Below are 23274 nucleotides of genomic sequence, written 5' to 3' on the forward strand. Positions count from 1 at the left end.
CATCAGTAAATATGCAAAATAAAATAAAAACCGTAAACAGTAAAAGAAAAGTATTTCTCTGCACTGAAATGTTACCATTGAAAATGTTATTCCAAGCCAACCATAACATCAGGATAAGTTCCCAGCATTACTGTGTCAGACATCCTTTGCAAACATATTCATTATTGCATGAGGTGATTTAGTGATGGTGTATAATTAGTTTTCTTACATAATTATCAGTCAGTCTGGATGACATACAGGAAATGAATCACAAGATTAAGAAACACTTTTTTTTTTATTTGGCTTTCTAGTCTAAATGCAGCTTATGAACGAGGAAAATAGGAACTCTTTAAACACACTAGTAAAGTCAGACGGAGGAGGATATAAGAGTAGGCTATAATTTTGGCTTCAGAGACCATCACTGCTGGCGTGTGATTTGACCTGTGGACTGCTGACACATCAGGAGCATGCTGTGTTTAACAAGCATGTAATGTTCAAATTGCTAACTGAAGTGATTCACGTGACACTGGGCGAACAGGAAAACCTTCCACCCTGAAAGACTCCATAGAAGACAATGGACAGATATTCATCCACATTTTCCTTGAACTCTTTATTGTGAATGGGCAACTTTTGTATAAATACTGCCCTCTATTGTTCAAAATTGTGAAGAGCAGAAACAAGCACATGACATTTAGGTGAAGCCATTGAAGTCCTACTGGTTTTCTCCCTCAATGTGCTCACAACACAATGATCAGATGTTACTGGTTTCCCGCTATTGAAAAAGAAAAGGGGGAGAGAAAAAAACTACAACCTATATCAGGAGTCATTGTAACATTTTGAAAAACGAAGACTGCACAACAATGTATTTTCCAGCATTCTTTATTCATTCAAAAAGTTTAAAAATATATTTTCACATAGGCACTGAAATAAATATTGTACATCTCATATGTTAATGCCATACATGTGTACTTTTACAAATTATATTCAAGAAAGAACACAAGCACAGGATAAAACAATCATAACATCATTCCAAACAAAAAGAGGCAAGCAGTTAAGGATAATCAGAGAGCCACGTTCATGTTGAATAATAAAAACACACTCAAAAAGTCAAAATCAAGTCAGTTCTTCAGCACCTGTACAGTACTGCGGCAGTAAGTGCTCTCAACAGATATTGATAATTCTCTCTAAACATTCTAACATTTGAGGAAGAGAAAACCGCATACTGGCCTTGTGTAGAAACAGCAAAGAAGATATCGGTCAGAGTATGATATTTTTTTTTTCCAAAGACAGATTGTAACAGTAAGTGCGTATACAGTGTAAATACTCAAAGATAATAAGGCAAATTAAGTACAAGTGTGATTGATATTGAACACAAAAAAACGAGTGTACTGTTTAAGGTAGTTGTAACACTTTACACTGGCCTTATTTAAACAACAGCATAAAGCAGACAATAAAAACAATACGTTAGGATAAAAGTGCCACAGAGGTGACACCTGATGAGCCTTGATGGCTGATACGGCAGTATGGCTGACCAATCAGTGCTACCGCTCACTGAACTCTCTTTGTCTTCAAGGTACAACTCAAGCTATTGCTAAAGGCTCACTTCATCCAAATTACAAGAAATATAAATATATTTCCATTCACTTTAATCCAGCCACGCAGATAGTTTTGGTTTTATTTGCCAGGGTTTTCAAACCACTTCCCAACAAATAAAAACAGTAGTCCATCTGGGGGAAAAACTCAGTCAGAATGTGTTTTCTAAATGTCATTTTGCATTGCTATATGCTTCGAAATCGATTGGACTTAAGTTGTAGCATTCATCTCAGAACACACGCATCGATCAAACCTATTAGCATACTAGGGCTGCACGATTCCTGCTAAAATGTGAATCACAATTTTTATATTTTTATGTCACAATTCTCTCAAACAATACTTGTTTTTACAACAAAAGATTTAGACACCTTTAAACATAAAAGTGCTTGGACTTAAAAGTCTCTTCCAACATAAAAAAAAATTAACTCAAGTCTCTTTTCCGCGTGAAGTGCTTATGTTGCTGAACATAAAATATATAATGTTAGGATACAGATTTAAAATAAATACTAAAACCAACTAAAACCAAGAGAATCGTCATCAATTATGAGATCGCATAGATAAATGAATTAAGATCACATTTTTTTTTTTTTTACGGTTAATTGTGCAGCCCTAGTACATACCAGTACAATTAAGTGAAAATGTGTGTTGTTGTGATTTGGATGAACCACATATAAACACAGTCACAGCATTGTTGATATGATTTCATTGGATATCTCAGCCCATTTAGCCTTTCCCTACTGGCCAGGATTGTCATTCTATTTCATCAATAATGTCATTGTGTAGCATGATGTCAGGAGACTGATATGCATGGTGGAAATACTCAATGAATATTGGTCACAGTCGAACAGTTTTGTGTCCGTTACTGAAAAGATTGAACCAAATAATCTAAGTATGATCATTACAGCAAAGAGGGTGAATGTGCAACATTGGGAGTAACTGTCGGGTTTTAGGTCTTTACTGGAGCAGGCATAACATACAAGATGTTAGCCCCTCTAAAGAGTTATTTTGAAGGTGCACTATGTAACTTTGGGTGTGACAGAGAAGTGAATTTTCATAACTGAAAAAATAACCTTTCTTCACAGGAAAATTGGATCCCTGGAACACTGTTGAAGTTAGAAAGGCTACCTGAAAAGTTATTTTCATACTGTTGTTCACAAAAGCAGCTCCCACAGTTTTCTTTATAAACATATTCTTATAGTCTTAACTGCAGGCTCTGCAAATGTAAACAAATCCCCCTCTCTTGAAACTGTATAGTGCACCTTTAAAGTATCATGTTTTTTCTTAAATGCCATGTTATTGGTTCAAAAGCCAAACAGTACACAAAAAAAAACAAGAGACAAAGCTGAAGAGGTGCTAAGAAAACAATGCATTGTCCCAGTGTTTCTTCAGTTCTGAATCCGATATATATTTATATTGCAGATTGAGTGTTGATTGACCTTTAACTTTTTGTCCAAAAGTTTCAAATACTCAAGGCTTTAGGTTTTTGTTCCACAGTGTGCAAATATCTTTGTTCTGTGCTCTCAGACACATTTCATACAATCTAATCTTGGTGCTTGATCTGATAGTTGAAACTCAAGTTAGAATCAGACAGGGTAATTGTTCATGCAGGCTATTATGTTTGATTCAAAAGAATCCTAAGATATTTGTTTAAATACTTATGTACAACAACAGAAACCAGAGTATGATACCATGCACACCAATTAAAAAAACACCTAAACCTGTTCCTAGAAAATCATCTTAAACTCCTGCATGCATTGATCTTAATAGTTATGGTGCAACATTAAGGGTTTTCCCCCTTTATTTTCTGTCTGGAGGTTCAGTTAATCAGATTTGACATCAGATTTACAGTAGCCAAACAGGAAGCGATGGCTCAGTGATAGCTAATTGATACTGTCACTCTCAACTCCACACCTTAGCAGCTAATGGACAGGAGCAGCTGGTAATAAGTGCTTGAACAACCTTTGTTGTTCATGTCTTTGAACATGAGCATAGTGAGTTTAACTGATGTCTACTATCAAGTATTAGCCTACAACTGATTATCCTTCCCATAAGAGTATATGATGAGTTGAAACTTAGCTGCTGCTGGCCCGCGGCGGGCAGGCCTGGCTGTGTCTGAAGTGCATGATATGGACAGCTGTCTGGTGCCACCAGTAAAACATCACCACCACCAGTACATGCCACAGCTGGTGGCTGGCTCCCAGGTAGTTCACATGGCCTACGAGAGAGAGTAGGGAGAAAAGAACACTCAGAATTCACTCTGCACAATGAATTGTCCATTCTGTTGTTGAGCATAAGTGATATGATGGAAAGCTCAATAAAAGCATGATGTAACTAAGGTAGGACACAGATACGATGACCTCTAGTGGTGGCGGCGCTTAGGTTATTTCTACAGTACTGGGTTCAGTTCAGACAGTAAAATGCAATGTCTGAGAGTAGAGTATGTGATTTTCGAACGGCGGCTAAGCTAATGTTGAAAAAACTAAATAATAATAATGAATATAATTAAAGGTGGAGTCAGCAATTCTGGAGAATGCTTTTTATCAATCACTTTTTGTCAAAATCAGTGAATATGCCCTCACTATCTGCTACCTGTTTGTACTGTTTACAGCATTAATAAACAGCCTAGGCTTTGTAAACAAATATGTTGCTAGTTACGGTAGGCCCCTCTTTGTTTAGATACCAGTCAATAGAGCCAAGGCTATCAACACAAAAAAATAAATAATCAGCACACCAACACAATACAGACAGGTAGCCGATTGTGATGAGACATACATTGGTTTTGACGCAAAAGTGATTTTGACAACAAGCATTCTCCAGAATCACTGACTGCACCCTTGACACTTTAAAGTAAATGTTCACTTTGATTATTAATAGTCTTACCATAACCACAGTTACCGATTCATTCCACCAAAATATCTCAGCCGGTTCAACACTAAAGCACGCACCCCAATTAAAGCTTGAACAAACAGAGAGACAGGGCAGGGGGACTCACCAGGGAAATAGCGTTCGGGGATCTTGGTAACGTAGAACAGGAAGGCCGATCCAGCTATCAGGTACATGACCATTATACGAGGCAGGAACAGCTGCACATACAACCAAAGCCAAACATTGAGTGAATAAACATGAAAACAGTCAGGAGAAGAACGCCAAGTGTGGTTCATTTATGGGTTTTAAACAGCACCATATACGTTTAATAATCTATTATCATTATTATTGTATATATAAAACAGTTTGTCCCTGACCTGCACTACAGCTTCGGCGAGTCCTCCATTGAGCCAGACCCAGTGGCAGGCGGGGACCACACCGATGCCGGCCACGCAGGTGAAGAGGGCCGTGCGTATCCCCCGCCAGTCGTTGCTGAGGTAACGGGGATGGACCTGAGCGCAGAAGACGGCCAGGATCAGGGACAGCACCAGCAGCAGGTACACCTGTCGCCAGAACTGCAAATCAGGAGAGGAACAGATTAGACACACTCCTATAGGAACTAAGAATATATACACACACTCACCGGCAACTTTATTAGATATATACACCTGTTTTTTTGCTTTTGTGAGAACATATAGCTAATCAGCCAATCACATGGCAGCAACTCAATGCATTTAGTTATGTGGACGTGGTCAAGACAACTTGCTGAAGTTCAAACCGAGCAACAGAAATCTTGGGAAGATTAAAGGGATTTTAGTGACTTGAACGTGGCATGGTTGATGGTGCCAGACAGGGGGTGGTCTGAGTATTTTTACAGACTGCTTATCTACTGGGATTTTCTACGCACAGCCATCTCTAGGGTTTACAGAGAATGGTCCGAAAAAGAGAAAATATCCAGTGAGCGGCAGATGTGTGGACGAAAATGCCTCGTTGATGTCAGAGGTCAGTGAAGGATGGGCAGACTGGTTTGAGATGATAGAAAAGCAGCAGTAACTCAAATCACCACTCGTTTCAACCAAGGTATGCAGAATACCATTTCTGAACGCACATTGCACAACACAAAATAATTAAGGCAGTTCTGAAGGCCAAAAGGTGGTCAAACCTAGTACTAGCAAGGTGTACCTAATAAAGTGGCCGGTGAGAGTATATGTCTCTGTGTTAGTATGATATCCACTTGGACTGACTTCCCGCTTCCCCGCCGGTAGTTCAAATATTTGCCTAAACATGTACAGACCGTTTACACACGTAACTCCACAATACCACTATACATTTCAATGTTCTCGAGTGTAAACGCACTTACAGCATTACAGTAGAAAGCGTAGAAGAGCCCAGGGACATAGCAGCCCAGGATGCCGACAGAGATGCCCGCGTAGTCCAACGCCAGCCAGCGACGGCACGTCTTCTCCGACCGGTGGCACGAGAACAGGTGATACCCCGCAGAACTGATCATGCACACCTGGGATGAACACACACATACACATAGCACATTTACAGACTGGAAGAGATCTTGACGGTCAACTTTGTCTACTCACAACATCCAACACAAACGGATTGATGTTAAGAGACATTAGTTGAATAAATCATTTTTATATGCACTATGTACTACACTTGTATGTAAGTGTGCAAGTGGGAATCACACTGTCATTTATTACATTAACAAGTTTTCCAATCCCATCATCTGCCGCTACACAACACAAACCAAACACCGCTAACACACAATCAGTTAAAACTATCTGTCAGCTGCCAACAGGAACTCTATTATCTTCCTACTGTAGCTCTTTATAAAGACAATACACTGTGCCCCACCTTCACAACAGTCACCCACGGCTTACACAATCAGAGGTGAGCTGATTGCACCTGTGGCAGGAAATCAGTTTGTTAAGCAATACAAATATACTGTAACACGGGACACTGTGTACATTATAACTCAAATACAGTAAAAGAAAAAAAATTGCTAATTAAGATGTTCATAATAAACTAATACTGTTGTCAACATTTTTTTTTTGCAAAATCAATGAATATCTCCTCATGTAAACAGGCATGTTGCTAGCTATGGTGGGCCTGCTTAGTTGACAAACCCTTTGTTTACATGCCCGTTAACAGAGCCTAGGGCTGTGTATTAAGTTACACCGGATTTTTTTTTCTCCCAGTTCACACACAGTGTGGATTGTGAGGTGATATTCAGTGAGTTTGACAAAAAGTGATTTTGCAACAACCATTTTCCAGAATTGACTGACTCCACCTTTAAGAACAGGAACAGAAACAACAAAAATGATTAAATAAAATAAAATAAATTTAAAAATCTTTTTCGTTGTCAGTTTCTTTGATATCGTTAACTTCACAGAGAGATGAAAAAGTCCCAGCGTTGGTTCGTCACACAGCCAAATAAACAAGCCTTACCTGGAAGCAGAACAGCCCTATAGCATAGACGACATAGTCCTCTCTTTTAGCTCCGGAGGCTGGCAGCACCGAGTAGAGGTCGTTGACCCCCAGGTAGAAGAAGAGCAGGAACCCCAGGAGGTGGCTCCAGATATTCACCGTCTCATTGGACAGCATGAAAATACTGCAAAAGAAAAGGAGAAAAGAACATGTCAACAAGGGTATTATGGTTCACATGCAGGGTATTTGTAAAGGCATATGGTGGTTCTACATATTTAAAAATGGAGTCAGAATACTCCACTCCACTACCTGTCCATACTGTGTGTGCACAAAACTAGGCCTGTCGCAATATGCAATAAATCAATTAATTGCGCGATAAATTAAAATGAGCGATAATTTTTTGCCAGCTGCGATAATTTGCTTGTTTGTTTTCCTCGTGTCTCTCTCTATCAAAGACACTGGATATCAAACGTTTTTACTTTTTGTATCTGCCCTCTCGCCGGGATTGGTGTTTTTTTTTGCCCCAACTGAATTATTCAAGGCAGCGCGCAGGGTTAGGGCATTCGGTGATGTTTAATGGTGCCTTTCCTGCAGCGTTGCCTTTAAGGCCGAGTTGAGGGCACAACGAGTAAACCACCTTGTCACGTGTCAGTCACTTTTTGCATGGTCTCTGTGTGGGAGGCGGAGCCCTGGCGTTACACAGAGTGCAGCATGAGAGCCCCGTGAGGAGGAGAGCAACAAAACAAAAATGTGGATGAATAAAAAGTTGGTGTCTAAGCCGAACGCGACAGCTGCCGTGTGGTAGCACATCGGCTTCAAACCCAACGGCCGGGGCGAACCAACTAACCTGAGCGAGCCGACATGTCGCATTTGTTTAAAAACAATAGCCTTGTTTGAGTAGGAGCCGTCTTGCTCAGACCTGCGCAATTATGATGCGCTTGCTGAGAGCACAGCATTTTCTAATATCAACCAAACGCGCCAATACAACACACCTGAATCTTCACCTTAAACACAATCACCCGATGCAGTTTTCCCAGCTTGGGAAAAAAACAAATAGACTGAGTCAATTTTATTTATTGTTTTTGGTTGTTTTGTTAATTTATTCTGGATATTTTAAATGTCTTCCAGACGTCCAGTTCCAGTGTTTATTGATCTTCGAAAGGGTGTACTTGCACTATTATGCCATTATCATTATTTTTGTTGAAAATGGTCTCAAAACGGCAATATTATCGCTTATCGCAATCATTTCTGGGGCAATTAATCGCACAGAAAAAATTGTTATCGTGACAGGCCTACACAAAACCAAACAAAAGTCCAGTGTTACGGGGGCGCCCTTAGCTCAGTTGGTAGGGCATCCCCCCCATGGGCCTCGGCCAGCAGCGGACCTGGGTTTGATTCCAGCCTGCGGTCGTTCTCTGCATATCACTCCCCTCTCTGCCCCATTTCAACTCTGTCTCTACACTATCAATAAAAGCATAAAAATGCAAAAAAAAAAATCTTAAAAAAAAGAGCAGTGTTACTACACAGCCTATGCTCTGTAAAAGGCTTGTTACTGTGGGCCATCTTTGTTTACATACCACTTTCCAGTTTCACTGATTTAGGTAAAAAGTGATTTAGACAACGGGCATTCTCCAGCATAGCTGACTCCACCTTTAACACCACAAAGAAATGATATTCCATTGAACATGAACGGGATGGAGTGAATATTAGAAGCATGGATTTCCAACCCTACCTCCTCAGGCATAGTGTGGAGGGCAGGTGGGCCCTGTAGCCGTCCGTGATGTAGGGGTTTTCCCTGAGGAAGAGGGGGATTTGCTCATAGGTGTACAGCCGGATCCGCTGCGGGATCAGCACCGGCCAGTGATGGTAACTCTCCAGCTCTATGTAGTGGCCTGTCTTCAGCAGCTTCTGGGGCATCTTCAGCATCATCTTGTCCTCAGCTCGTCTGCAAAAGGGAAACACCAGCGGTCAATCCATAGAAGAGGCACCACTTCCCTTCATAACGTCAGAAAAGTCAGTTCATAACGTCATCCTGGTTAAACCAGTTTTTCAAGTGAAACGGTACATATTCTAGAGCAGTAATTAGTGTGTTTGTGACAAAATTGCACTGTGTAGGCTATTGACCACATTTTAAAACATGTTAGCTGGTTAAAGCTAACGGGTAGGACTGGGAGAATGCACTTGTTTAAACGCTGTCTCTTTAACGAGGACTCTCGTAACTATTTCACTTCATAGAGATAGATTTTTTTTCTTTAAATAGCAAAACAGACATTCTGACACATGTCTAAACTGAATGTCGGTGGCCTCTTTTTGTATGATCGTGCCGTGTTAGCACCAGGCTAAATAACTGCTGCTAACCTTGACAGGCACTGTTTTTAGCCTGCCACATAACGGACTGGAAGCTCACCATTAGTCCCAGCTCGACGGGTCAATGTACTCGTACATGGCTATTGAGCAGGCATTGTGGTGAAATAAATCACATATTAGTCCAAAAAGACCACATGAATGCCCTCGGTTACTCGTGGACCGAGCAGTTACTGGAAAACACTCCAAAATCAATCTTCTTCTTTTTGGATGTTGATAGTAAACTACGAAATGGCACAATACTGCCACCTACTGGTACGTGCGGAGGACTGCACGAATTTCGACACAAAACAAAGGGGTTTCCTAAACTTTCCTGTAAGAATATCTTAAATGTCACGTAAAATTGTATTTCTGAAAGGCTTATAATTAAGCCTCTTCTCTCTATAATATAATCATTTCAACGTTTAAGTAGGCCTACATTTTTTCGAGTAGAATACTCACTCACACAAAATGTCTTCCTATAGCCACTTGTGAGGACCTTCATTGACATAATGCATCCCCTCACAATCCTTTAGCCAACCAACAATACCCCACCCCTAATCCCTTAATCTAGATCTAAACATTTCTAAGAAACACACACACACACACACACACACACACACACACACACACACACACACACACACACACACACACACACACACACACACACACGCACACACAGGACGCTTGTGAATCTTATCTGCGTTACAAATGCACAATAAACCCCATACTAGATTTTGGATAAATTTGGTCCTTGTGTCTACAAAAAAGATCCCGGTAAGTGCTGTTATGTTTTTATTTGCTTTTGATTGGAAAAGAGACACACACACACACACACAGACAGTCACACAGGCATGTCTGATGATTACTTTGCCGTCTATTTTTCCTCTTTTTCATGCCATAATCATTTTAAACATTACTTTTTATTCTTTGTTAAAATGAAAAATAGTAACAATTAAATGGGACATGCAACAAGAGTCTCTGTCCTCTTGTCCAGCTGCTAAACCCAAAAGATAAAGCACATATCACATCATCTATAACAACAGCCACAAAGTATCCAAGGGAGATCCATGGCTAGCACAACGTTGCATACAAGAGAAGCCGTAATGCTGACACAATGACCTCGGTATGTAATTACTCAAGTTGTTTACTGTCATGACTTCATCCTCCTTACAAGTTGAAATAAACCCACTGGGGAGCCACAGCCACAGTCAGTGCATTGCATCCTCACAAAGACAATGAATAGTAATTACAGCTCTTCTTCACTACAGAAAAACCCCTTGGAATGGTTTGGACGTCTTAGAATGATGATATACACGCAAAGGTTTGCTGCTTCTGTCTCTAAACATGACAGAGGTTTCTCCTGAGGACATGGTCATGTCCTGGCATTGAAAGAAAGATGTTCGGAAGAGTAAGAAAGAAAAAATATTTTTTTTTTATCCTGTTGAAACAAAGGAATAGGTTTGATTTCAAAACATTTCAAATTTTGGATCAGACACATGCAAAACAGCAAATCACTCTGACATACCGAGGGTGTGGTGTTGGCCCATTCATTTCTGCTTTCTATCTGCAGCAGATTCAAAGGAACACTATGCACTTTATGTTTGTACTAAAACCGAAAAAAAAGTATTCAGGCATCTGGTACAGTGAAACATGTATTGGAATGAGCCACAGCTGAATTGTTCATTTACTGATGGGAAATGTATTTTATTCAGTCTTGAAACACGGCAATCTGATAAAAACCCTTTCCAAGTGCTGAGGAAAAGGGAATCATTGTTTGATAGAAGCAAAGATTCACCCTTTACTTCACTGATTTGAATCACAGGAACATTTATGGCTGACATATCTTCTGTAATAGTTTATATTTAGTCATGCAAATCGTCATTCTGCCATTCTTTGAATCGTTGTTAACTCCCTCAGCCACTGTTTATGCCAGCTACTCTGGTAACCCAAAGTCAAGTCAAGATAGTGCTTACAGCACAGTAATCAAAAACGATTCTGCCTTCAAAGTAAAAGCATAGTGGAGTAAGATGTATAATATAGAAATACAATTGTGTTGTGTTTTGCACATGGTTTTGCAACATAACCTCATAACATTACTCCATATAAAAAAATGTTTGCATGATAATAATATCATATTTATCCTACTCCATATTGATTTTTTTTTTACTTTATAGTTATGTAGTCAATTGGTATTGAAATGTGTGTGTCTGATGTAGGTTCTACTGTCCTCTGTAATTAACAACAGTGCTTTAATTTTGGAAAATATGGCCTGTTTATATTTCTTTATGATTTGACTCATATTTTACCTACCTGACATTGCCGCAATATGGCTTTGTCATGATATCTTTTCTAACATTACATATTGCTACCTGATGTACTTTTTAAGTGTTACTGTAACATCTGCCCACATGCAACAGATGAAAAATAGACTATTGGTACATTGTAATAAAGGGCTATATACACTTTTAATTTGAAGAACCCTTGGGGGAAGTAGGCCTCGTGTTCTGTTTAATATTGCTGCTAGTTTGTTTGACTGTAGTGTGTAGCAGCTGTGAGTGTGCCCTGCCCAGTTTGTCCCGCTGTCAGAGGAGCAGCATGCAGTGTGGTGTGGCTGCAGTGCACTCAGCAGTGATTCAGCATGTGAACCACCGGGCTACTGATGCTGTGAACACCATGAAGGATTTATTCTGTTGCTGCATCGGATGATTTTGCTGGGATTTAAAAAAACAAAGCAAAAAAAACTCACTGTTGGTATGAAACGCCACAGATTATGGATCGGATATGGATATGTTGCAAAGTCCTGCTTTTTTTTCTAAGTGCCTGTGTGAACTCATCTGTGCCTGACGACGCATCTTGTGATGGAGCGTTTGATATCTACTTTGTATTAGACAAGTGAGTGGAGATTACAGATCGTGTTTGCCTGAAGGGATGAAGGAGCTAATAGACACACACACACACACACACACACACACACACACACACACACACACACACACACACACACACACACACACACACACACAGTGCATTCATTGAATATGTGCTGCCTAAGGGCAGATACTCCGTCTTGGACTCAGTGCTCTCTCCATGTAAGGCTGTGTTTATTTCCCAATGTCCCTCTGCTGTTTCACTGCAGCTTTGACAGAGTTCCTTTGAGTTTGTTCTGTTCTGGCCGTCAGTGTTTGGAGTGTCTACATAGAGAAAGTTTGCCTTTAAAGCCTGCAGTGTTTCCTCGCAGTGTATTAAGTTGGTGTTAAGTAGCCTATAAATAAACTGTGCCATACTAAGCCAAACGACTTTCCAACAACAAGAGAATACATGAACTGTCCTCTGTTCATTGTCTGCAACTACCATGGCAACTACACAATAAACTGATTACAACCCATCCTGTTTAAAATAGTCCTTATGCATGTGTAATATGTATTTATTTATTTTTTGGGGCAGATTTAAGATACATGGAGGTTTTTAGAAACCTGATCAAATGTGAGATTTCTACATACAGTTCCACAGTAACATTTGTCCATTTGCTGCTGCCTGAGGACATTTTAGATTTGTTAATAATATATGTAATATTCAAATCAAATTAACTTGACTTGTCATGTTCCTGCAGGTCAGGCAGTGTGTTTGGACACTGGGATGAGATCTATGGATTTGTGGAGCAGCTCACCAACAGGTTTGTCAGGTACGTCAAGTGGCTATTGTGTGCTCTACTCTTTTTCTCTCTCTTGCCCCTCATCTCCTCTCATCTCCTCCTCAGATTTTGCGCTGTATTAACACTAAAATATGGTGTAATACACAACTTCACTGAGTGAAAAGGGGCTTTTTAGCTAGAGGGGCTTTAACAAGAGTAATTCAGCATACAATTAAACTAATAGAGAAAAATAAACACTATTTAAAGAGTGTGGAGTTGTTATACTTAGACCTTAAAATTATAGTACACAAACTGAAAAGTAGGTCAATGTTTATTTTGGGCGGGAGACATCAGACAAGGCCACCACCAACTGCTCCAAACCCCCTGTGGGTAACAGTGCAGTGTGGGATATCTTTAGGTATAATAGCCGGGTAGCTAAATACGAAAGCAAAACGTCCGGCCAGATGTTGAAGGTGGCACGAACCACAGCAGGCAGTCCTGGCTGGGTAGAACAAAGAAGTAACACTGATTTTCTACACTTTACACCATACACCTATGTGTTGTGCAATTGTTATTGTGGAGTGCAAGGGTTCGTCATGTCATATAATGTAACTCTACTGTCACTGAACACAGTAAGTAGGCTACCAGCACAACAGAAAACAGTTGAGCATATGACCACTCAGTGCAAACAATAACAAAGGAACCACCTTGCAAAAACACATTCCTAAAAAGTAATGTTGTTCTATAATGTCATGCTTTGTTCCACTACATTAAACAGTGTATGTACTATGTATAAATATTCTTTTAACCCTATTATATGTTACTGCCATTGATGTTCACGCACTACCAGACCAAATACTTTTGCTCTTTCCAATCAAAAGCAAACAAAAACGTAGCAGCACTTACCGGAATCTTTTTTGTAGACACAAGGACCAAACTTATCCAAAATCTAGTTTCGGGTTTATTGTGCATTTGTACCGCAGATAAGATTCACAAGCCTCCTCTGTGTGTGTGTGTGTGTGTGTGTGTGTGTGTGTGTGTGTGTGTGTGTGTGTGTTTGTGTGTGTGTGTGTGTGTGTGTGTGTGTGTGTGTGTGTGTGTGTGTGTGTGTGTGTGTGTGTGTGTGTGTGTATGGTTTCAGTCCCAGGATGAGGGTTTCCTACATAGTCTTCTCATCCAGAGCATCCGTAATTCTTCCACTAACAGGAGACAGGTACTGGCCTCAATTTTATATAACCTCCTTTTCTTCTTCTCTCCCCATCCTTACTGGAAAACAACAACATAACCAGATCCCACTGAAACTGAACATTAATCAGTCTTTATTTGCACTTTGTTTTGCCATCTGGCTGCGCAGGTCAAAGATAGACAAGGGTTTGAAGGAGCTGAGCCAAATCGTACCTGCTGGTGAAACGTACATGCACGAAGGCATGAAAGCGGTGGGTACATTGTGATGATCTGCCAAAAAACATATTCCTTACACAGATGGTCACTTAATTGTGTTCAACCGCCACTGCCACTTAGAATGGAAATTAAACATAATCATTGCTTTAAAGCTATTGTGGGTAACTTCCGTCGCCCCCCATGAAGAATTTTAAGTTATCACAACAACACTGTTGGCGCATCCACTTTTCTTAGCTGTAGAATCAACAACTGAAACATTTTGTTGGCACTTTTTAGCTCTTGCACCAGTGTCAGGGGGTCATCCAGTTTGTAAACGCTGCCATACTGAGAAATACTGAGAGAGTTTTGTTGAGCTGATAGGTTTAATCAACTCTGTGTCATCTTGTTTAGCGATGGCTTGACTATAACCAACATTAATATATATGAAAAAGATACACACTACAGCTTTAACAATCAGAAGAAATTGGTAGAGTGAATGATGTGTTTTTGGTCAGATATTCCAAGTATCTCCAGTGCGGTCTGGCAGAAGAAAAAAAGTTTCAGCTATATGCATCGAACAGAAGAGTAAACGTGTCACAATCCTTTTGTAGCTGCACATGTGCACAGTGTGTGTGTGTGTGTGAGGGCTGTGCACAGTTTGCTGTTTCCTCCGCTGAGTTTGGGCCAACTCTTTCTCTCACTCATCAGGTCTCAGATCAGATGAAGGCGCAGACCTCGCCGTCGTCAAGCATCATCATCGCTCTGACTGACGGCAAGCTGGAGGTCTACCCCTTAGAACTGACTGTAGAGGAGGTACCACGCACGCACACACGCACACACACACACACACACACACACACACACACACACACACACACACACACACACATGCGCGCACACATATACATTGTGTCCTGCTATTCTGTCACATTTTAATTTGTTTTGTGGGTTTATTTTTTTGTATTTTTACGATGTGTTAATTGGCTCCTTTGTGTTATATGTCAATGCTGTTGCCCTTTGCAGACAAATACAGTACCATATTGATGAATGGGTCTGTATTTTGGTAGTGCAATCATTTGAAGTAGTCAACAACTCTCAATATAAGGTGCTTTGAGCAAACACTCTCATCTCAAATCGCTTTACTGAATGACAACAGTCATTTACAGCAACATTTACAGTATCACTCTAACACCTTCTAATGGTTTGGAAAATGGCAACCTCCGATATAAAATGTGAATTATGGGTCTAGAGAATTTGACATGAATGAGCTGCTACTAGAAAAATTATCTTTTAACAACCATAAACGTGGTCTTACGTGGTCAGTATAGGAGCAAAACTTGATTCTGGAATTTCGTCTTGTATTTCCCAGGCTGACAAAGCCAGAGGATTTGGCGCCAGAGTCTACTGTGTCGGTGTCATGGACTTTGACCCTAAACAGGTAGGAGGACCGCTCTCTTGTTATGAGAAAGGACACACACTATCTCTCTCTCTGTTGGTGATACTGTTGGTTGTTCAAACACTGAGCTTGTATTTGTCTTTCTGTGTGTGTGTGTGTGTGTGTGTGTGTGTGTGTGTGTGTGTGTGTGTGTGTGTCAGTGTGTGTCAGTGTGTGTTGTGGTTGTGGTTTTTGGCCCACATTTATTAACCTACCTTGACCTGGTTGCTTAGTCTGTTTGACTTGAGCTAGAAACCCACAGGGACAAAACAGCGAGAAGCTGGCAGGGATTTGTGGTTCTCGTTGCTTTTGGTCCATGTGAAAACACAGAATAAATGCAGTAAAGCAGCACGTTTTGAGTTACGGTTTCCGTGGGAGACACACTGATTTCTTCCTGTGCCGCTATCAGGTTATTGAAAGGGAGCATTGTGTGGGTAATAAAAACAGTGATCTCAGTGAGGACGCAACCTGATAGGTCGTAAGATGTGGTAACCATGCCGCATCAATGTCTGGCCTGCTGACTGTGTTATCTGTTATGAATTCACAGGCTTTATCCAAACACATAAATGATTAAGAAACATAAATGTGCGCTGTATGTAGAAATGCTGCGATATGTGATCTTGTTTACAGTCAACAGCAGGTCATGCGTTGTCCTTTATGAAATTTAAAAAAACTTTGTAACACGAATATAATACTTTGCTATCTTATTTTAAGTGGCATGTATTGTTGCGCGCGCCCCCCCCCCCCCTCCCGAATAATTTCTGCCATAGCACTGCTTTGTTTGCCAGCAAAGCAGCCAGCTTGATCACATTATAGTGACAGTTTTAATCTGTATTATAAGTATTAATAAGCATATTTATATTTAGATGTATTTCAAAGTCTTTAGTAGTGAACGGATGCAAAACGATCTCGGCTACTGGCTGAGTGTACTTTGTCGTTTGAGGAGGAAATAATTGCATCACTATAATTGGATAATACCAGCAGAGCTTCCTGTTCCGCTACCATTAAAGCAGGAGATCAAAGCCCTTAGCCAGCTGTCCGGAGCTTTCATCTCTTATAAAACCCACTTTTCCCTCCCTAACCGCTGCCAAAGCACTGAACTGAAACAAACAGAAGACCTCCCAGCCAGGACAGCAAAGAAATGATCACTAAAAAATGTCAAGTTCTTCATATAATAAACCTTAAAATACAAATGAATTCTGTCCCTGCAGCTTGCTGAAATAGCAGACGGCACGAAGCAGGTCTTCCCAGTGCTGTCCGGGTTCCACGCCCTCAAGGACATTGTCAATTCGGTGAGGTCATATCACTAAAAACTAACAAACAAACAAAATCACTTTTTGGGAGTGACATCAGATCTGAGTTAACGTTATCTTTCTCTCTACACACAGATCCTGAAGCAGACATGCGAAGATGTATTCATTATAGAGCCGTCCAGTGTTTGTGTGAATGGTAAGTGGAGAAGAGTTTCGATGCATCTGTCAGTTTGAATCTATTGATGCAGCAAAAAATAATGTAAACAAATGAAAATCCACTGTTGTGTAAAATGCATTTTAAGCTGCACTAGCAGGGTGTCTCTAGTGATGGAAATGTGGATCTGTCCAAACACATAGACATATCTGAACAAATAGGGGTTGGATTGGCATTAACATTATGAAGATGCATACAGCCATACAGATAATTATGGTCCCCAAATGATGAACCCAAATGACCTGATTGGTGATTCCTTCACTTCTTTTTAGCGCAACCATTTGGTTGACATGTTGTTTTAAGTTGAATATCTAAACAGCTTGGATGGATTTATTTGAAATTTGGTATGGACATTAATGTCACCCTCAGGATGAATTGTCATAACATTGTTGATCCTGTAACTTTCCATCTAGCATCACCATCAGGGGAACATTTATATTTGTCAAATAGCCTACATTGGTTTATGACCAAACACCTGCAAAAGTGATAATTTCCCCATCAACCTCAGCTGTAGCCTAGATCGTGTTTGATTCTAAATTCTATGCTAGCATTCTAAAAAACTAACCTAAAATGGATTATGGTAAAAATTTGCATGCTAGCATTTTTCACTGACAACATGTTACCATGCTGGCATAACCATTTAGCTCAAAGTAGCATAAGAAACAAAGCCTCAAAGAGCTGCTAGGATGGCTGTGGTTGTTGAGTGTTGTTGGCTTTAATGAGCTTATCCCCATATTTGCGGTTTAATTTGCTGTCTCCGTTTGTACAGTTGTGTAATGTGTATGTGATGTTTCCCAGAGTCCTTCAGCGTGGTGCTGAGGGGCAGGGGCTTTAGCGGTTCCAGGAGGACAGACAACATAATCTGCTCCATCACCGTTGATCAAAATACATACGGTCAGTAAATATCACACACTGATACAGCTGATATAGGCTACAACTGGCTTTTGAAAGCTAATGCTATAAGGATACACCTATGTGAAATGAAGAAGCGCTGTTACTTATGCTTCAAACATTTGCCCTTATAGTACTGCATTGCATTTTGGGAAATAATCATCTATGAAGTGAATGTGATAAAATGTGAACATCTCTGCTGCGGTGGAAATTCAGAGTCATGACGTCCATGCAGGCACAAACAGTGGCTGCTTTTATTGACTTCTGCCAGAGAACAGAGCGGGCATTATGAGGCCGGGCAGACGGAAGAAGGGAGGAGATGTTCTCCTTCTCATTAGTCTATTAACAGATGGATCAGTGTCACTGAGAGGACACATAACTAGAAATGTATCTTGCGTTTACTTCTTTTGACCAGCTTGTTTTTGATTCTGCTGGAATTTTCATTTGAACCTGGTTGTGGTGTTTACAATATTACTGACGTGAGAACACTTTTTATTTGGAATTTGGGAGAAATGTCCATAGAATAAAATTAAAATGTTAATTTTTACTGAAACACATACCCATTAAAAGTTAAACCAGAGACAATGGAATGGAAAACACTATAATACATATACTATATCATTCTGCACACTGGACACGTAATGCTCAGTGTATAATTAGACAGTGATCTCTCCATCTATGATCAACTTTGTTTTGTTTTTTGCAGGAAAATCCTGCCTCTATTGGCCTTAACAGGGTTTGTCTGTCTCTGTTTCTTCTCAGACCAAAAGCCAACAGTAGTCAAAGACGGCCATCTATTGTGTCCAGCTCCTGTTCTGCACGAGGTCGGACAGTAAGTCCAGCCATACGCACTCACACACGAAATATTCCTCACCCAGTCAAGCATTCTGGTCATTTGTTATTTAATGTTAATGGTATTTAGCCGCAGATACCCATCAATTAAACACCAGCCACAAGAATTTCTTATTATACAGCTGAGAAACCACACTGGTGTTGGAACACCAGATATAGTGCCTAAGCTTTCATTATGCATGGTCCTTGGTCCTTGTTTTCTTCGCCTAGTTCCTTTTGTTGAGCAGTAAAACCCTTGACATGTGAATGAAAGTCAACAGCTGCAATGTTCGGAAAAAATACTTGGTCATGAAGATCTTTGTATCACATGTATGTTTTGCAATGAATTGAAAAAGTCATAGCTTTTTGTGAAATGCATGCATGTGTGTGTGTGTGTGTGTGTGTGTGTGTGTGTGTGTGTGTGTGTGTGTGTGTGTGTGTGTGTGTGTGTGTGTGTGTGTTTGATAGAGAGTTGAAAGAGAAGAAGAACAGTGTTTACAGTAGACTTATCTGCCAGCAGCTCAAAGTGTTGGATGGATTGGAGCCAGTCCGACCAGAATATCTCTGTGGCATTTAGACAGCGAGCCAAAGCAGATTCTAACATCAAACAGCGCTCTCTCTCTCTCTCTCCCTCCCCCTCTCTCTCTCTCTCTCTCTCCCTCTATTTGTACCCTATCTCTTCCCATCATGTCTCACCCGCTCTGTCACACTCCCTCCTGTTTGAAACACTCATCCATAGTTTGGTCATTTCTCGAGGACAAAGTTGATACCGATCTCAACTGAGTCCAACCTGAAAAGTTGGAACCAAACAAAACTTAACTGCGAATGAGGAAACTGGCCAAAAAATTATAAGAAACTGAATGGCAGTGATTTCCTTTTTTAATTGAGTCAATGATCTCGGCACTGATACTGACGAGGTTAGCAGCAGTTTATCTTTAATGCAGTCCGTCTCAAATGTTGTAGCTGATGAGCATGCTTCTTCTTTTCAAGTGGTTGTCATAGATTCTGTCTTGTAATCGCAGATCAATCGAAGTGCTGGTTAGCCTGAACAATGGACAATCCTACATCTCCAGCCCCATCACCATCTATGCCACAACATGTGTGAGTAGCAATGCTAAGGATCAAATATTAACTCTGATGCTGCTACTAATATGAATAGTATAATGTTTCCCGATAGCTGAGGAAGCATTCTTTTTTTTAAAATGTGAAAATAATTATCTCTGAGTATGAATGGTATTGGTTCCAATGTAATGATAACACCAGATGTAGAAACACATGTGCACGGTATAATGTGTGTAGCTGATTAGTGTGTGTGTGTGTGTGTGTGTGTGTGTGTGTGTGTGTGTGTGTGTGTGTGTGTGTGTGTGTTTGCTGCAGTCAGATGGGACCTGGGTGCTCTGGCTGCTCTTGGTTCTGTTGCTGTTACTGGCTTTAGCTTTCCTCTGGTGGTTCTGGCCCCTCTGCTGCACTGTGGTGAGTTCAAGGTCTTATATATGAGCGTGTTTATCTCCAATGCTTTCCACTTTGTCGTAGCATGAGGCAGTACTCTGTGCTTTTGTTATTTAATGGTCACAACTTGAAGTGTTTTGTGCTAGGTTTCCTGTATTAAAAATGTATTTAATTTTTTTACATAGACAATGTTAAGTAGGCTGAATGCTGTTTGATTATACTATCATATTGTTCCCTACAGGTGATCAGAGACCCACCCCCCTCTCGTCCGCCTCCTCCTCCACCGCCTGTCATTGTAAGTCGACCACACACTGTTGAAAAGGTTTTCTAAAGAGACAATTTGAGCCTGAGGTTTGAGATCCACCACATGTGTTACTGCACATATGGCCGTTTGGCACTGACTGAAGGGACTTTTTTTTTCCAAAGTAGCAGAGAAGAGACGACTTCCTTCCTAATTCCTAGATGCAAAGAAAAGAAAAAATATGTCTGAAGACCTCAAAACTCCAGCAACACTTGTACAGTGTAATATTTATTTCAGTATGTATTTTCCTCAGTATGTAACCTCAATATTTCCCTACTAAAAGCGACATAATAATAATAATAATAATAATACATTTTATTTATATAGCGCTCTTCTCTCACTCAGAGCGCTTAAATAAGTGCTTACATAAGTGGATAACCTTATATTATGAGAAGCATAATTACGTGAATTGTTACATTTAATTCAGTTTTGTGAGGAAGCTTTTGGTGGCAAATTAGATTTGAACTTGGATGAGTAAAGTTCTCTGTTAATATAATGTTTAACATCAAAGAGTTATTTTCTTATCCGATAAAAGTTTTTCGCTGCTGCACCTGTATATAGCCTACGAGTTACAAGAAAATAAGTTGTGGCAAAATGAATGTCTTAAAAAAACATCAGCAACGTTTGAGCAAGCGAACACACATCTAAACTATCTTTTTTTATAAACTTTTTTTTATCATCGCCATCAAGTCACTTAATATAAATTATTTATTTAGTTCATAAAGTAGAAAAACAGTTCTAGAGAGAGGCTGACAAATTATAGATCGCAGTGTGGCATGAAACATTATGGTGGCAGCATCTACTGGCTGTAAGTGGTACTGCATCACTTGAGCATCGCTTCAGCTTTCATATTAAATTACTGCAAGGGAGGACTGAATTACTTGGCCTATATTGTGGATGATAATAAAAATGTTGATAATATTGAAAAATTATCATTTGTTGTTTTTCAAGGAGCCAGAAGAAGATGTTTCACCCAAACACAGGTGGCCTACAGTGGATGCATCCTACTATGGAGGCAGAGGTCCTGGAGGATTCAAACCCATGGAGGTAAATAAAATATAAATATATATAAAATATTATTCAATCAATAATTATCTCTCCTACTTTTTTTGATATTCAGTATTTTTTCAAACATTCATTTTGGTGAACTTCAACATTTGAACAACTACTGTAAGTTTTGGGCAAGGGCGACCAGACAGGTCTTTGATGTCTTGTAATTTATACCTGTTTACTTCAGGTGCGTTGGGGGCAGAAGGGTTCCACAGAGGAGGGCTACCGGCTGACCAAAGCTAAAGATGCTGTGGTCACTATGCCAGATGAAGTGGAGGAGCCCATTATACCCCGACCCCCACCGCGAGCTGCTCCTGTCTACAACCCCCCAACACAGTCCAAATGGTACACCCCCATCAAGGTAAATCACCAGTCATTACTGATAACTTTCCATTAGCTGATGTTCCTCTTTACTGTTTGAATCTGCACTGAGCAGCACAATATACCACTTTGAAGCCTCAATGTCGATCTATTTATAATCGATTACTGCTGTTAATTCATTCACATCAGTAACATTTGATTGTACTTTTTTGTGAGTGTGACTTGTGTATATTGTTCTTTATCTATATTTTCAGGGACGTTTCGACGCGTTGCGGGCATTACTGAGGAGACAATACGACAGAGTGGCCATCATGAGGCCGACAACTCAGGACAAGGTGAGACATCTGCAGTTTTCCCCTCCAGCAACTATTAGGTAAAAGAAAGAACAATGCTGCTTCTCTTTGTAGAATACTCTGATGATAATTTCTCCTACAGTAGCTTGGCTGTCTGTAGTCACAAAGGAAAAGTATGTTTGCCATAAAGTGTCACCAGTTAATTTGATTAGAAATTGGATCTGTTCTTGTTGACTCCACCGTGATTTGATTAGATAATAACAGACAAAAATGCAGCTCAATCTCTACCCTCTAATGATCTACCCATCAGACAGATAACACCGTACTGCAACAACATGTTATGAAAAATATATTTCTCAATATTATCGCTTGCAGTTTGAAATCATGCAAATAGTCTACGGTGCCTCCAATGCTGTAGGATTGTTTTCTTTTCACAGTATTTACTGAAGTGATTTTGATAATTGGACTTCATATTTTGTCCCTCTGTGTTAAGTGTTACATTGATTACGTTTGATAAAAGATGCATTTATTCTGCATTATTTTAAAAGTAAGTACAAACAGGCGCAATAGCCAACTTCAGGGTTGCTTAATTGGTAGACGATGCCACATTTTGCTTGTTTTAAAAGGCTGTCTCTATCATCATTGATAAATTCAGTTGACATTTTGGCTTATGGTTATCGGTTATGGCAGAGAAAATGTACATGTATTGCTTCTGATTTAATTGAGTTCTTCTTAATCAGTTTATTTTTGATTGATACTTTGTATAAGTGTCTACATCTGACTGTCATGTCTTGTTGTGTGCAGGGCCGCTGCATCAACTTCACCAGAGTTCAGAGACAGACATGATGTTCAACACTTTTTTCACTTTATTCCAGATAAAACGTTATTATTTGATGTGTATTGTAAATAAATGTGTTTACTTGTATTCAGGTGTTGTTATTGCATTAGCTGCCATATTACATAATGTATCGATTTAAAAACCAAACCAAAGAACCCATGA

General features: G+C 39.9%; 2 protein-coding genes across 2 annotated transcripts; one reads left to right on the forward strand and one right to left on the reverse strand.

The window, feature by feature from the left end:
- Positions 1 to 854: 854 nt before the first annotated feature.
- paqr3b (progestin and adipoQ receptor family member IIIb) lies at positions 855 to 9428 on the reverse strand. The gene is made up of 7 exons (XM_080046725.1): positions 9284 to 9428; positions 8609 to 8821; positions 6898 to 7060; positions 5798 to 5953; positions 4815 to 5012; positions 4565 to 4655; positions 855 to 3787 (listed from the first exon to the last, which is right to left on the reverse strand). Exons 2-7 carry the CDS (start codon positions 8803 to 8805, stop codon positions 3645 to 3647), a joined length of 948 nt encoding a protein of 315 aa, XP_079902851.1. The 5' UTR covers positions 8806 to 8821; positions 9284 to 9428; the 3' UTR covers positions 855 to 3644.
- Positions 9429 to 11840: 2412 nt separating this feature from the next.
- On the forward strand, positions 11841 to 23199 carry LOC307265404 (anthrax toxin receptor 2-like). The gene is made up of 17 exons (XM_080047132.1): positions 11841 to 12117; positions 12836 to 12907; positions 13998 to 14069; positions 14211 to 14292; positions 14945 to 15049; positions 15606 to 15674; positions 16883 to 16963; positions 17060 to 17120; positions 17937 to 18032; positions 18792 to 18861; positions 19883 to 19961; positions 20238 to 20333; positions 20551 to 20604; positions 21562 to 21657; positions 21848 to 22021; positions 22236 to 22316; positions 23079 to 23199. The coding sequence occupies exons 1-17, from the start codon at positions 11996 to 11998 to the stop codon at positions 23118 to 23120; spliced, it is 1452 nt and encodes a 483-aa protein (XP_079903258.1). The 5' UTR covers positions 11841 to 11995; the 3' UTR covers positions 23121 to 23199.
- Positions 23200 to 23274: the final 75 nt, after the last annotated feature.

This window comes from Ammodytes marinus, assembly GCF_949987685.1.
Source record: "Ammodytes marinus genome assembly, chromosome: 18".
Classification (NCBI taxonomy): domain Eukaryota; kingdom Metazoa; phylum Chordata; class Actinopteri; order Uranoscopiformes; family Ammodytidae; genus Ammodytes; species Ammodytes marinus.

Excerpts from the sequence above, each read along its gene's own strand:
- paqr3b (XM_080046725.1), bottom strand. The coding sequence starts at position 8,805 with ATGATGCTGAAGATGCCCCAGAAGCTGCTGAAGACAGGCCACTACATA. Across the intron at positions 5,013-5,797 it reads ACGCTTTCTACTGTAATGCT|TTCTGGCGACAGGTGTACCT; the intron begins GTAAGTGCGTTT and ends CCTGATTTGCAG. Across the intron at positions 3,788-4,564 it reads CCCCGAACGCTATTTCCCTG|GCCATGTGAACTACCTGGGA; the intron begins GTGAGTCCCCCT and ends TCTCTCTCGTAG.
- LOC307265404 (XM_080047132.1), top strand. The coding sequence starts at position 11,996 with ATGGATCGGATATGGATATGTTGCAAAGTCCTGCTTTTTTTTCTAAGT. Across the intron at positions 15,050-15,605 it reads TAGAACTGACTGTAGAGGAG|GCTGACAAAGCCAGAGGATT; the intron begins GTACCACGCACG and ends TGTATTTCCCAG. Across the intron at positions 22,022-22,235 it reads AATGGTACACCCCCATCAAG|GGACGTTTCGACGCGTTGCG; the intron begins GTAAATCACCAG and ends CTATATTTTCAG.